The following is a 15,682-nucleotide window of genomic DNA, read 5'->3' as shown; positions in this document are numbered from 1 at the left end:
GCAGCATATCACCACTGTCCCCTCCAGACACGTCTGGCACAAATGAACTCTATATTGTCGCCTCGTTCAGACGTGATTGTGGGACAGTGAAGAGGTTGGTTTTGGCTTGCAACGGGTACAATAACTGCGGCTTAGTTTCGATTATACACGTCGTAGAACTATCTCACTGATGCCAGACTCCAGCTTCACTTCAGGAAGTGCAGCTTCCAGTCTGCCAACCCACCATTTTAAGTCACGCTGTATCCAAAGATGGCGTCAGTCCTGATCCTGCCAAACTTCGTGTTGTCGCCGAGTCTCCTAAGCCCACAATCACGAGCAATTCCGAAGTTTCATCGGGCTCTGTTCGTACATCTGACGATTGGTGCGGAACTTTGCGTCGATAACTGCACCTTTAACGAAGGTTATGAACGGATCCAATGACACCTCTGGTTGGTCTTTAAAGTACGACCAGGCTTTCAAAAATCTCCGTTCTGTGCCCACATGTCCACCGATCCTTCGCCATTTTGACCCGTCGGCCCCTACCGAGCTTCATATTGACGCCAGTGGTGTTGTCCTCGGCGCTGTGCTACCCAACGAAAATCTGGCTTCGACTGATAGTCGCCTATGGGAGCCAGACCCTCACTAAAGCGAAGGAAAAGTCCTTTGTCACGCAGAAGGAGTATCTGGCTATTGTGTGGGCCATAAGCAAATTTCGTTCCTACTTGTATGGCAGGTCCTTCGGCATAGCTACCGACCACCCCACTCTTTGCCGGCTATCTTCTTTGAAGGATCCGAAGGCCCCTTCGCTTACAAGAGTACAATATTCGGGTGTTCTACCGATGTGGCCGCAAACACAGCGACGCCGATACATTTTCAGGCTCGCCTGTGACCGCCGACAGCGCCCTTTTGTCACGCATAGACGGAGCTTTCGCATCCCTGACCCTTGACGACATGCCTCGCGAGCAGCGCATGAATCCCTGGCTCCCTTCTCCTTTCGACTTTCTTACAAACACTGCTACGTTATACGCCCTTCCAGCTATGCGACGACAAGCACCGCACTTCTCTATTCGCAACGAGCTTCCGCCTAAATTACACCGCAGACGGCCGGCAATGGCTTCTCGTCATTCCCTGCCATCTACGTTCAGGCTTTTGTGTATATTTCGAATGCGCCGTGTGGTCATGCTGTGTACTGAAGACATACCGACGACGCCGTATGCGATACTAATGGCGTGGCACGTACACTTTTATCACCAAGTTTGTCCGTTCCTGCGAAAAATGTCAACGCCACAAGTCCCCGCCAAACAAACCGGCGGCTCCATTGTAGTTTCTGCCATGTCCAGCACGATCTTTCGACCGCGTAGGAATAGATTTGTATGGGCTGCTCCCCTACACGGCTTCTGGAAAACGTTAGGCCGTCGTCAAGGCATACCATCTAACCAGATACGCTGAAACCGCCGCACCACCAGCCGCCAACGCCTGTGAGGTCGCCTCGTTTCTCCTAGTCAAATCTCGATACAACGAATTTCAAGGGACCGCTAAAAATAGTTCGTTATTTTGAATAATCGTTATAGTGAAGAAATAAAAATGCGCGGTAAAAATTGTGAACGTAGGAAAAGCATCCACCTAGCTTTACTCGCAACACGTGCACAATCACGTTAGCCTCTAACGCGGGTCGGGATGCACGTTTATTTTAAGAAATCGGTGATCTTTGCCTGACGTGTACCACTCAACTGCTGCAAGACGAACGATTCTTGTGCACTGCCTCGGTGGCATTGGTGCACCTGCTAAGAAAAGTGGGCGTTCTTGCTACGCACTGCAAAACATCGGCGTTGGACATGGCTTCTTCGCCTTGGCTTGCGGGCCCTGTCTCTGCGCCACGATAATGAGGATCTTCTGCGCGCCCTCCTCATCTCATTGTCCTCCTTGAGCAGCCATTCGGAAAACAGCTCTCGCGTCATTTACAGGCGCGAATTCGCTCATTAATCTCCCGGCAACGAGACCAAATTTTTCATGCAGCGAGGCTTCTTGTATTTTCCGATGACCAAGGCGTGAGCTTTTTAGTGCCTGTGGCTTTCCAGCACAGCAGCACAGAAACTCGGACTTTCGCTTCTTGCCGCTTTGCAGCTGCTTCCCTTAAAATGCATGGTTGTGTCAGGAAGCGAGACACCCCAAACGTAGGTGATGGCGATAGAGCTAACCCGCATTTAGTATGTTGATGATGATAGTTGTACATGCCCACCATTAGTCTTCGTTCACACCAACACAAGGAATTTCGTACACTCGGAATTCGTTAATGTAAAGTGTTGTTTTATATGACAATGATAAAATTCGATACGTTATTCGGAAATAATCGGTGTTCTGAAATTCGCAGTACGAAAATCTTTTTACATTGAAATGAGACCCTCGGGAACGAGCCAATGTCCCCGCCATCATACATTTCATCGCGTACAGATAATCGTTTCAATGTTGAAGTTCCTGCCTCTCGCACCAATGTTCATTTTGATTCGTTTTTACCACGAACAACGAATAACTGGAACCATCTCCCTGCCTCCATCGCTGCTATCACCGACGCCACTAACTTTAAAAATGTTGTCAATGGATTTGTTTGTAACAATACCCACTCCTCTCTGTAATGCCTCCGGGCCTTGAGAGTATGATAATAAATAAATAAATAAATAAATAAATAAATAAATAAATAAATAAATAAATAAATAAATAAATAAATAAATAAATCAATAAATAAATAAATAAATAAATAAATAAATAAATAAATAAATAAATAAATAAATAAATAAATAAATAAATAAATAAATAAATAAATAAATAAATAAATAAATAAATAAATAAATGGGGATTTGGTAGGGGATTTTCAGAATGTTCGTTAATCTCAAAAAATCGTTAATCTGAGGTTCGCAATAACGGGATTTGACTGTACGACGTTTTATACTTCGTCACGGTGCTCCTAGATAGTTGTTCAGCGACAGAGGGTGTGTGTTTCTTTCTGAAGTAATGTAGCCTTGCGGCCCTATTCTCGACTGCACAAATTGCCGGCAATTCAGGCAATTTTCCGGAAGTCTTTTCTGATTGGCTTTCAATTTTGGTCACGTGCTTCTGGTCGACAAAGCGGTTGTGTGTGCTGTCGTCATTTTGACGTTTCATGTCATTTACGGACACCAGTTCTGAAGTTTGCCTTATTTCTCGTTACTAAAGGCGCATAATTCTTGGCCGGCAATGAAAAACGAGACTAAATGCAGCGGACATGACAACGTAAGCCTGTCTTTGCTATTCAACAACAATACTGCTTGTAATACACACCCCGTCTGTGATTGGCTGAGAAGGCGTGACGTAATTTAAACAGTTGGCGGGAACGATTACGTCACGCATTGGCAACTTCAGCTTGCGTGAAAGTGACGTAATTGTACGTAACAGCTTAAAAATGGCGCCTGTTTTTGTCGCAAAATACAAGCAAAATAGGGCAAAAAATTGCCCCGGCTTACGGCGCCACGAAATGTGCGGCAATTTGCAGCAGGCGCGGTTTAGCATGCGCGCTGTTTAAAGCATGTTTCCTACCGTAACAAATTACAGTTTCAACTGCTTCCAAGTCAGCGATCATGGAACATACAAATAACATGCAGTATTTTACTTTTATGTTTGGCAATAAAATAAAAATTATTTGTTTGGCGCAACCGCAACATAAGAGGGAAGGCAGTATAAGCCTCTCCATGACAAAAAGAACCCAATGCTTGGCATTTGTCCATACTTGTCCTAGTAAGCTGTTGGGTCACATGATCGAACTCAAGAGAAAAATAACGAAGAAAAGTGACAATTTGGTTCATTACAGCGCTGATTGGAGTCGAGCTTGACGAATGAGTGAATCGGCGACATCGGTGCGCTCCGCGGTTATCAGGCGTAGCGCTTCGCTGCTCTTATGTGTCATAGAAGCGATGGTCGCGGCCGTCTTTTTCTGTGATCACGCCATGAAAATGTAACATAGCAGCAGACGATGGCGTGGCGGCGGTGGCGGCAGGGAAGGTGATAACGCAACAAAGCTTGCATTGAAGCAGAGAGCCCAGCTATGTTACTAAAAGCGATTGAAATAAATAAATAGATACGGTAAAAAAATTGTGTGATGTTCTTTAGCTCGACATCCGCCTTTCGCTCGATTTTGGATCAACGTTACTCGATCGCCTTGTGGCGTTGACGCCAATTCTGACCTCCAGAAATGTGTTTTTCTTGTCAGCCTCAGCTACCCTCTTAATTTTTATAGTACATGCCAAGTGTTTTTATATCTTTTTTGCACAATATTTGATACCTTGGTCGAGTTCTTTATGAGTGACTCGTCAAATTACACTGGATGTCGTCATAGCTATAGGTGCAGCACGTCACTAATTGCTTACGTCGTGTTTACGCAAAAAAACATGGGCGAAATGCCGGCAATTTTTGCAGTCGAGAATAGGGCCCTTGCTCGCAAAATGCAACGTTATTCGCCGCCCAATACTTCTTGCCATCCACAGACCGATTGACTTATGGGACGATTTAACTGGAAACTGGCCGACATGTTGGCAACTTAAGTTTCGGCGGACCACACCGACTGGGACCAGATTATTCCGTACGTTACATGCGCGTACAACACCCTCCTTAAGCGAATACGGTGCGTACGGCACGCCGTACACCCCGTACACTTCGTCGAGCCATCATGTCGGCCCCACACCATCCTGCATTACCGAACAGATACATCTGAATGTACCCCCGTGTCGTAGGCATCTCGGCACGCCGAAAAGTGTCGCCAGCTCTCCCGTGCCCTGATTTCCGAGGAACAATCACGCCAGCTACAGCGTCGCGACGCTGGAACACCACCAGTTGTGTTCGCTGCCGGTTCCCTTGCGTGGCTGTCGATACCCTCAACCCTTCCTCGGCTTGTTCAATAGTTACCAAGTATGAAGTCCTTACCAAGAAATCAAGCATACGTCCCCACTGAACTACGCAGTTGAGCCGCTCATGCTGTCCAAGGACTTTCGTTGTCGCGGTCGCGAAACTGTGCACGCTGACTGCCTCAAGGCTTACTACGAACCGATGGTTTTACCTCGCCCTTAGGTCGCCAGGATGACTCCTTTTGTCCGCGGGTGGTAATTGCAGTGCGAAATATGCGCCCATTTAGGGTATCTTGTTGGACACTGCGAATGACGCGCTATGCCCCGAGTGGGTATGCTTTGAGCGCTACTATCCAACGAACCCTGTTACACACGTTTGTAATCGTTGGATAGTAGCGCTCAAAGCATACCCACTCGGGGCATAGCGCGTCATTTGCAGTGTCCAACAAGATACTCTAAATGGGCGCATGGGAAAAAATACCCGCCGGGAAAAATGGGAAAAAATACCCGCCGGGTAGGATCCACCCACCCGGGGTCCCACCCATCCGGCGGGAATTTTTTCTCCATTTTTTCTCCACTTTCTTTCAAATTCTTTATCTGTTTCAATGACCTACCACATCCTCCCCTTTGCTTTCCGAGGTTTTCTTGAGTGCTAACCCCTATTTCTGTCATATTTCAAAGAGCCCCTCATTTCCTATTCTGAATTATATATATATATATATATATATACATAGAGAGAGAGAGAGAAAGACGCCTTTACTAAAATCACACATTGTCAGTACTGCTGACGGGGGGGCTTGCATACATACGAGTTGCCATAGGATCCTCCATAGCAACCGGCGGGCTCCATATGTCAACGGCAGACTCCAACGCACGCCACAGGTCTCCGATTCGGTTTGAATACGTTGCCCAGATGGGCACTGCAGCTGTCACCATTGTTGAATTGCCGCAACAGGCCACTCCACTTGTCGGAATTTTTTTTATATCTTTATCTATCACACGGCCTCCTCAAACAAAAACGTCTGCATGCCCATACCTCCGCACGGGGGGGGGGACAATGTGTTTGCTCTTCCGAGACCACATTTTCATTTTAGCTTTTTGGATAGCCGACTAGACAAAATTTACCTGCCCCATACGACCATTCCAAAGTGAAATTTTACGTGGCGCAGGAACGGCCCTTGCGCTAGCACTTTCGCGCTATCAAAGCGCCTGCACAAGGCGTGGCGGCCCCAACTCAAGTACCTCCGAGCTACTTGTGATACGTGGCAGGTTATCTGCATTCTTTTGATGGAGGTTATGTGTTTCGCGCTTCGAACTACAAGCATTACAGGGACATGAACGTCTCGTAGACGTCCGTTCGATAAGGACATCACCTGACTCTTACCAAGTTTGCACATTGGCGGCCTATCCAAAGAGAAGAAAGTCGGTGTTCAATTATTCGTATGACCAATGGTGTCGTAAAACACGGCTGATCAATTAACACTCACCAGGGAGCATGGGCCCTACCTGCTTTTAGTCTGAGGGACCCGAACGTTGTTGCGAATAAACTGATTCGATTGATTTTGATGATGTGAGCTTCGTAAGCATCACCGTGTTTATTCCCGACTTCCATGCAAAATGAAAGGTCGCGACCGCCTGTAAATGAACGCTTAGCCTCGTGCTCTAAAGTACAGTGCTTAGCCAGTGATTATATACGATGACGGGCAACGCGAGCACACGTGTGAGTTATTGGGGAAACCATATTTGTTTAGCTTTTGTTGCCCGCTTTCTATATTTAAGCAGTGCTGACGGTACAAGATTCTATTGTACGTACAGAGGCAGTATAAATTGTATTATAAGTCTGCTTATATGAGTATATAACATGCATTGAATAAATCTTTTTCGAAAATTTTGTGGTACCCCCGAGTCATTTATTCTGGTCTGTGCCCTGTATAAGCACCCGATTATGCACAGTCTCTCTTGATTATCGAAAAAGCATGCTTTGCAAAGCCATGAACGCCTGTGCGCATGCACTCTCACTCGCCCGCACTTCAGCAGCTGCCACCTCCACTACAGCGATCCTAAAAAATATATATAAAGGTCTCTCTCTCTCTCTCTCTCTCTCTCTCTCTCTCTCTCTCTCTCTCTCTCTCTCTCTCTCTCTCTCTCTCTCTCTCTCTCTCTCTCTCTGCATTTATGCTAATGTGGCGCTGGAAATGCCACCCTCACGAGAGTAGAGTTTCACGGTACCTTTGTCGAGTAATCATTGTGCTTCACACAACGCGACAAGAAGCCGCTATTTTTAGCGTTTTATAAGCCTTTCCCCCTTTCTCTTTTACCCAAATTCACAAAGAATAGCGAATCTGGAATAAGCTCTTTTCCCTGCCCAAAGTGATTGAAGAACAGACTCACAGAAAGCAAATCAGGTGGCCAAAAAAATAACAGGTATTATCTGAACAAGGTGAACAGGTATTATCTGAACACACACGCACTAAAATTACCAAAGTTCTGAGCTGAACTTCGGAAAGACGAAAATAACCGTCGGAAATATCACTAAATTATTACGGGAAACATGAAATGTTCACCAATTAAAAAGAACGCCACTAAAAAGCAAATAATGTGTTACGGTAGAGCAAAATTTAATCGTATTAACGAGGAATTGTCTACCTTCGCAGAGCCGTTTCTCGACGATTTTTCAACCCGATCAGTATTCCGATCTCAATTCCTATTTCCTAGCTCATAAATAAATATGTATCAGTCATAACAATTTCTTCCACTGACACAGTGCTTCGGTTTAATAATCAGCTCCGGCGACTAAATAACGAAAAGAAACGCCTTTACAGGCAAGCTAATAAGCGTAAAGAATCAAAATTATGTGACCGTCAATACCAATCTCTGCAAAAATCAACCCGCCGTATTTTTTCGCCCGCGATCTGCCGTCAATGTTAACCGACAGCCCACAAACGTTCTGGCGCGCAATAAAAAAGCCTTTGTAATCATCCCGACATCACCCTTTCAAATGCTGCCAGTGATGCAATTCCCAATGACGAATGCACGCAGTATAATATCTTTTCTTTCGTGTTTACCCGAGAGGACGTCACATCATCACCAGCAGTTAACGCTTCTTCCGTTAGTTCAATGCCCAAATAGTCATTAACGAGGCCGGTATACTTTCTTTACACAGTAAACTTCAAACTACTTCAGAATCTGATCACCTTGGATTCAATAACAAGATACTAAAAAATGTTTCTCAAGGCATTCATCGTATCTTATCAGCCTTTTCATTCAATGGTTGTCATCTGTCATGATTTGAAGCGCCACAAAAAAAAACGGACGATGAAACAGAGTAGACGAGACCGGCGCTATTCACCAATTATCCCAGCAAGATCTTTTAAGCTTGTCATCTGGTTTAGGCTCCGAGGACTGGCGAATTGCTAAAGTAATACCCATCCTTAAATCTGGCGATCGCTCATACCGACTTTATTATAGACCAATATCGTTAATGAGCACCGCTTGCAAACTTCTCGAACATGTCATTAACTCGCAGGTAATTAACTACCTAGAAGAGCTTAACATCATTTTCAAGTACCCGCACGCCTTTCGAAAGGCTTACTCATGCGACTTTCAACTTGCCGGGTTCATTCACGATTTACATTCTTATATTGACACTGGTATACGAACTGACACAGTTTTTTTTTATTTTTTAAAGGATTTGACCGGGTCTCTCATCACAGGTTTCTAATCAAATTAACACATAGTTAATCTATGCGAGTACAAGCGAGTGGATGTTAAGATGTTCTTGCACGAAGACTTCAGTTCACATCCATCGATAACCATTTATATTATTTTGGGGAAGTGTAATCAGGCATTTCCCAGGGCAGCGTGCTAGGCCCCTTGCTTTTCTTAATTTTGATTAGTTATTTGCCTAACACGGTTTCATCTCAAATCAGGCTCTTCGCGGACGTTTGCTTGATCTATCGCAAAGTTTTGTGCAACGATGACGAACAGTCCCCAACTCCCCTCACCTGGACTGTATAACCTCCGGGTGTTCTAAATTGTGAATGTGCCTTAATAATTCTAAAACAACGCTTATGTCCTTTACTAAACGCACATCTCGCCTTTCAACATCGTACTCTTTAAAAAATTGTGGTTGATCCTTCTTTCATAGGAATCGGTAAAACAGGAAAGTGAAATGTGCTTTCACAGAAGCTGTTGAATGTTTATTGTGCATCGATATGAACTTGCACATCGCTATTTATGTTTCTTCGGTATGGCACAGTTAGACGCATCAAGATTAGACACTGGATTACATGCGCCGGAGCATTGCGTAAATCTGATTGAACCCCCTTGAGCTTGCAAACCAGGCTAACGACCCGAACGGGTTGTGAGCGGATAGTTTAGTGAAGTCACGGGCCGCACAGCGAAAGGAGCAAGATTTGCGGGTCGGCAGCAGTCTTGTGGGTGTGTTTGGCGAGCGACGGCCTGCTGGCGGGTGGCGTGGGCACTGCTACATGCTGCCCTATCGAGGCGCCAACTATCGGCGCTCATTGGCGTCATGACGGAATACTTCACGTCTCCTGTCCTAGACGGCAGCAGCATATGAATGGAGAAATTAGAGGGAAGGGCATAAGGCGCGTTCGTACAGCCATGCGGGTCCAGCTTCATGGCCCAGTAGGCAGAGCGTTTTACACCTCCCGTTGCGGCCAGAATGATCATGGGCTCAAATCCTAGCGCCGCCACGTCAGGGGAACTTTTTCTGGTGATGTCATTTCCGTGACGGATATGGCGTCGGTGAGGTTTGTGTACCCCGGCAAAACACTTTAATGTTAAAAAATAGTGCAGGTGAGCTTTGTTCTACTTGCAAGTACCTTGGTGTTTTTTTTAGTCCGGACTTATCGTTGAATCATCACGTTAACGTTGTACTTGCATCGGCTAACCGCTCACTATGTCTTAAAACATAACTTGAAGCATGTCCCATCGAACCTACGTAAACGCCAAAAATCGAATGTGCACCAGCCATTTGGGACCCTTACCAAGCTTACATAATCAACAACATCGGATCACTTCAGAACCGTGCAGTTCGCTTCGTCTTTTCCGACTACTCCCTTCATTCCAGTGTCACAACCTTGAAAATTTGTTCAGAACTGATCTACCTGTCGCAACGACGCACAGCTTCAAGGTTATCACTTTTCCACAAACTTTGTCATTGCCCATTGCTTCATGACGATTTTTGTTCTTCACCAGCTGCCATCCTGCCACCATTCTTTCAAAGTGAAGCGTTTAGCATGCATTACAATGAACTATTCAGTCATTTGTTGAAAGTGCAATCGTTGACTCGAACGCATTGCCATCACACATAGCCACGGTCAGTAATGCTGTAAAATTTAATAAACTAATACGGAATATGTGAATTGAAAACAAAACTATTGCTTTTTTATTGTTTAGCTTCTACAGAGATGTGTTTGTTGTTGCTTCGGCTATGTTTATTTTTACTCATTATTTGGAGCTAATATTACCTTGTGGTATTTGTGTTCGTGCATGCGCTGTTCTTTTCGTGTTCTATTTGTACCAGTGTATATATTTGTGTGTTTGGTTTGCTGTATTGACCGCCCCATATGTAATTCCCGCCTGCGTGAGGGCCTTTAAGGGTACCTTGAATTACTGCAGTAAATACCTGTCGATAACCTACGTTTCGATTCGAAAAAGTCGAAATGTACGAATAGTTTCAGACAAGCAAGCGCATAAATCCGTGCACCGAAAACTCGAACTACGAGAAGACCTGGACTGTAAAGTCGTAAAACGAACAGTAATTAAACGAGAAATAGTAGAACGAGATGTCCTATATGCTTTTGCGTACTGCTGCCGGGAGAATTCTTTTTGCTTTTCTTTGCAGTTTTTCTTCCTTTTTTGTTTGCGGGGGGCTTCAAGCAGGTGTTCTCGGAGCCGCCACTGACGACGGAAGCATTGGATAGGTAGCGCGGTTTGTTGGCCGGCCCATTTGCGTCACGGGGCGGGCAGCAGTGCCGCTTGGGAATCTTTAAGAGAAGGAAAACAATTAGCTATGCGGGTGATTTTTAATAGTGGTCGCAGGGCACTTTTCTTGGAGCCCTCGCGCGGTCAGAAGGCTGCGCCATTGGCAGCTCACGCAAGAGGAGCGGCGGAAACGTGCAGGGCGCAGAGCTGTTTTGTGATGAACACTCGGCAGCGCTGATCGACATCGATTATTTCGTTATTTTCCGGTCAACGACACGTTATGTTTGACCCTGCGAAGCACGTGTTTTTCCTGTCCCAATTCGCATGGCTCGAATGCTTTCACAGTGCTCAGGGAGCTGCAGTTGTTAGTTTTGCTTGGAAATAATGATTAGTACTATACTTACTTCGGAACTCCAGCAACTCCCGCGCACCCGGATTTATCCAACAGGGAAGAACGGCTATGGCGACTGGTAAAAACCCATACCCTCCCCTAACGCTAACACCTGCACCGTATTTATCTTTCCGTATACCCCTCCCCCAACTGCCCGGCCTGCGGAGCAGTGGAAACCCTGGACCATCTCCTTTGGAACTGTCCCCACAACCCCTTATCCCCTCTTACCAGACGGTGGTCACTGGGCTGAAGCGCTGGGCAGCTCCGACCTGTCTACCCAACAGGTGGTCACGGCGAGGGCTGCTGCGGTCACCGGGACGCCGGTCACCACGCATCCCTAAGGGGCCTTTAAAGGCTCAATAAAATGTTTGTCCTCCTCTTATCGCGCGTTCCAGAAAGTTGAGAAGTAATGTTATCTTAGTGGTTTTGCTATTAAAATTAAAAAGCTGGTGTAATAAGTCGATAGAAAAAAAATATTCAGCAATAACACTAACCCAATTCAACAAATTGCAAGGAATTATAAAGCAAATAGTATTCGCTATGGTTACTATTCGCCTCGACTAAATGGTACAGTAATTCGCATGGATGCATAAGCTTCACAAACTCGAAGTAACGGGCCAGAGTCATCAGCAAAACACGCGCACAACACGGGAGCAGCACGATTTGCCTGATTGTCACTGACACACATGTTGCTACTTAAAACTCGCCTCTGCACCCGTCTTTTCACGAAAAGTACTTAGAGTCGCACTGCGCATCTCCCGTCTCTAGGAACAAGAAAAACGGAGCTCGGGTGTGTAATGCTCTGATAACATTGTAAAGGTTGAGACCTGCAATTTTTGTCCATTCTTCAGCGATTTTTCCCCCGTCCGCGAGATCACACCTGACGGCGTCAAACGACGTCATCACGGACAGAGCGCCATATCGCCATTAGCGATGGCCGAGATTTGTTGGAAAGCCTGGGACATGAGTACCCGTAAAACCCACATTACAACACGTGCCCGTGGGACCACAATAGCTGCCACGGGAACTTGAACCATTCATCATATTCTCAGGAACGCGTGTTTCTGTTATCTAGGGAGCGGATACCTGTGCGGTAACATCCGTCAACCTATCTGCCCCTCCCCCTTTTCTACGATGCCGTTTCCGTTGTATGCTATCGCCCAAAAACTTCGGAACGTGTGCGGTGCATGGACGTTTCACCACAAGGGCGAGCTGAACTAGTTGGTTTAAATGCGTGATGAACCTTCAAAAAGTGCAACGCTGAAAAACGTAGACAGAGAGAACAGGACGACCACAACTAAGCGCTCTTCTGGCTGTTTTAAGTTTTCAGTGTTGCGCTTTCTGAAGGTTCACCATGCATGAACGTTTACAGGTTAAGCCGATGTTTTGTGGCACAGAGCAGCGCATGTGCAGGACCCTGCGTTCATATAAAATACTTCCCCTCAATCGTGGTTTCAAACATCACAAAACCATGCGGTATGTGTGTATTGGCCGTCCTGGATCCCCGGGAGTATTTATTTGCTACAACCCCAAACACAGGCACAGCTGACACGGAACCTTTTATGCAAGCACGCAAGCGCCGCGTCAGCTGCGCTTGTTTCTCAAGGTGCATCCCCTAATTTTATCCAGAGGTTAGAAAGCAGGATCAAGCCTTGACAAATAACAAAACATGCGCCCACATTCAGGCAGGCGCACTAACACTGATAGCTGTTCTGTGCCACACAACACCCTGCATTTCACCGGGCAGAAAAGAACAGTCTCCAGCACAAGCTGGAGACGGTTGCCGTCTTGTGTGCACAAGCACACAAGACGGCAGGTTCGGCTTTGTTGTAGCATATTTATGACATCAATGCCGAAATTTTCATACTTGTTCTATACCGTTCGGTTTGAGCTACAACTGCAATAAATACTGTTCAGGTAATATTTTCACATGAAATCCCTCTAGCCCCCAGCCGTAAAGTGTAATGTGTTAGCAGGATAGACGCTATTATTGGTTATAGGTTGGTCTGGGTGCGAAAGTGGAGAGCTTTTTAGAAGCAGGTCCACCTACTGTAGAAAGGTACGCATAATAGAGCTACTTAAACGGGATTGATAGCGTATCTGGTACAGAAAGTGCTAAAAGCGGTGTAAGCTACAGTATATAGGACGTAATGCCAAAGGGATAGCGGCTAAATTTACAACACGTTTGTTTTTAAGGATGCAGCCCACTGTTGCACGTGATTTATTCAATATTTCTATTATTTCTTAGAAGTTTGCGATAAAACTGATACCATTGTTATCGGGCCTAATCAGTCTTTTCGACGAACCAAACTTCTATTTGTCTTCGTCGCTCCTTGAAAACTGTCGCTACAAAATAAAAACGATTCATGGAAAGCGTGTGCCGCCCAATTAACGTAGGGCGCTTTCGAAAGGAGTTATTTAGGCGCAAAGGCATGCTTGGTATTGTCAATGAAATATAATAATAGGAAACAAAAATAAGATTACTTTTACCAAGCGCCTAAGCGGATGTTTTCGTAGAACGGGAGCGGTTTCAAAATGAAGCGGTGTCGCAGCCGTCAGACTAGGGAAGAAGCATGGAGGCATGGAATTTCACTACAGAGTGGCATACAACCAAGCTTGCGCGCACGCAATGTGGAACCCCGTGCGGGTCCCGGAAGTCTCTGCGAGGAACAAAGCGAAAGAGGCAGCCACAGCGCGGTGATCTCAGATTCGCAGCACGGCTGAACTGGTGGCGCGCGGACCTAAAAAATGACGCAGTCGTCTGTGCTCCTTCAACTCACTTTGCTCACGCTCAAAAGGAAGCCGTCCTTGGAAGACCACGAAAAAAAATTTTTTAAAAAGTTATGGTTCAAATGAAGTGGCTTTGTTTCATTGAGCGTTCGATAAGTACAGTAAAAAGTCAAAGCAGTCATTAAGCTGAGCCGTAAGCACACAATACCTCCGTTTAGACGGAAATACCTCGGCCTTGTAATGACTTTGCGCTACGGAAGTTTTGCATGCTTATAGACAACGTTTCTCTACTAGGAAATGTGAGCCTGCGTCTGGTAAAAATCCCACGCACAGTCATAGGCAAATGGAATTTGACCAGAAAAATATGAACCGGAATATGCAAATCAAAGAGCATGGTGTGCTCATGTGATATAATGACACGGTTGTGGTATATTAGAAATTTTGAAAGTCACATTTACAAACTTTGTTACTGTTGTGGCATTATGTGGCAAGATACATTCATGAAAAACAATGAGCTATTAGTGTTTTGCGCTTCATGCTTTAACGTTCTCATTTGATGTGTCCGTAATTATACCCACTACGTGCCCCTGATTCGAGCGCAAGAAATGAACCTTTCTTACCAGTGACGATGCTGTACCAGTTGGGGTAGGAGTTTGCCGGCATGATGGGCACCACGTACTCTGCCTTCACTCCCGTGCTCGCCAACTCCGAGAAGCCCGGAAGGTTTTGCTCGGACAGGTAGTCCCATCGCACCCCATCGACGAGGATGAGCACCACTTTTGGTGAAGCCGGAGCCAAGGTCGCCCCCAGAGATCCGCGCAAGGCGAATGCAAACAGCAGCGTCCACTTAGCACACCCGAACCACGTGCGGCCGGACGATGACCCGACCCGGGGTTTCATTTCTGCTATCCTAGACACAACCGCACGCACTAGGCAGCTGCAGAGGAGGCCGCAGCGAACAGCTTTGTGGCAAGAGCCAGCGGCGTGCAGTCGGAGGACGACTGTATGGCAGGCGGTAAACGAGAGTGCCGGAAAGCGACCGCAGATGACAACGGGCTTCGCAGGTGATGTGCGCTTAAATGCGTCGCCTGTTGCGTTCCGCGCAGCCAGGTGAGTTCGCACGTGGAGAGAGTGAAGAAAGAGGGGAGGGAACGCGAGAAGGGCACACGCCTGGAGCGGAGAGGGGAAGCCACTCCTGGCCACTTACGATTACGCCTCCTGACAGCACTAGTAGTGGCACGTATCACCCAGGCAGTCGTTCCGTCGTTCACGCAGCGAGTCAACAGTACCTCCCTGACGCTATCTGACTTAGTTGCTGCGCCAGCGAGTTCTCTAATAACGCCGCCCGCTGAGACTAGACGGGTCTGCCGGCAGCAGCAGCGGCAGTTGCTTCGTGGCCTGTGCCGGCGTGTGCCACGCGGCGGCATCCGCTGCATTTTTGCTGCTTGCCTGGTCGCTCCGTAACAACCTTGCCTGACGGGCAACGCGGCTGCCTCATCCGGCTTGACGACGTGCCGCCGCTCGAACCGGTGAAGCGGCGCGTGTGTTATTTAGTCCCACAAGAGGCTCCGAGGCGGAGCCTCTGGGCCTTGGAACACAGAATCGGTGAAGTGCTGTGTCGTATGCTCTTCGAATCGTGTCGTATCCTGTACTACTCTTGTTTCAGACAAGATAAGAGAAGTCATCTGCGTAGTACAATACCAGATTAGAAGCCGGTCATGCGAAACTGATCGCACATCACGTTTGACCTCCTTAATAG

At 46.5% G+C, this 15,682-nt stretch overlaps 1 protein-coding gene across 1 annotated transcript in view; it reads right to left on the bottom strand.

Moving 5' to 3' along the window:
* Positions 1 to 15,306, bottom strand: part of LOC144179567 (glycerophosphocholine cholinephosphodiesterase ENPP6-like) — a 78,369-nt gene extending 63,063 nt beyond the window's left edge. Inside the window, exon 1 of the mRNA XM_077707970.1 lies at positions 14,544 to 15,306. Coding sequence (XP_077564096.1) covers positions 14,544 to 14,823 — 280 coding nt within the window. The 5' untranslated portion in view covers positions 14,824 to 15,306. The remainder of the gene's footprint in view (positions 1 to 14,543) is intronic.
* Positions 15,307 to 15,682: the final 376 nt, after the last annotated feature.

The sequence above is a fragment of the Haemaphysalis longicornis genome, unplaced genomic scaffold, assembly GCF_048455015.1.
Source record: "Haemaphysalis longicornis isolate Haplotype H1 unplaced genomic scaffold, Haemaphysalis longicornis Haplotype H1 scaffold_4, whole genome shotgun sequence".
Classification (NCBI taxonomy): domain Eukaryota; kingdom Metazoa; phylum Arthropoda; class Arachnida; order Ixodida; family Ixodidae; genus Haemaphysalis; species Haemaphysalis longicornis.
The sequence above is the reverse complement of the archived record's forward strand: the minus strand, read 5'-3'. Positions and strand labels throughout refer to the sequence as shown.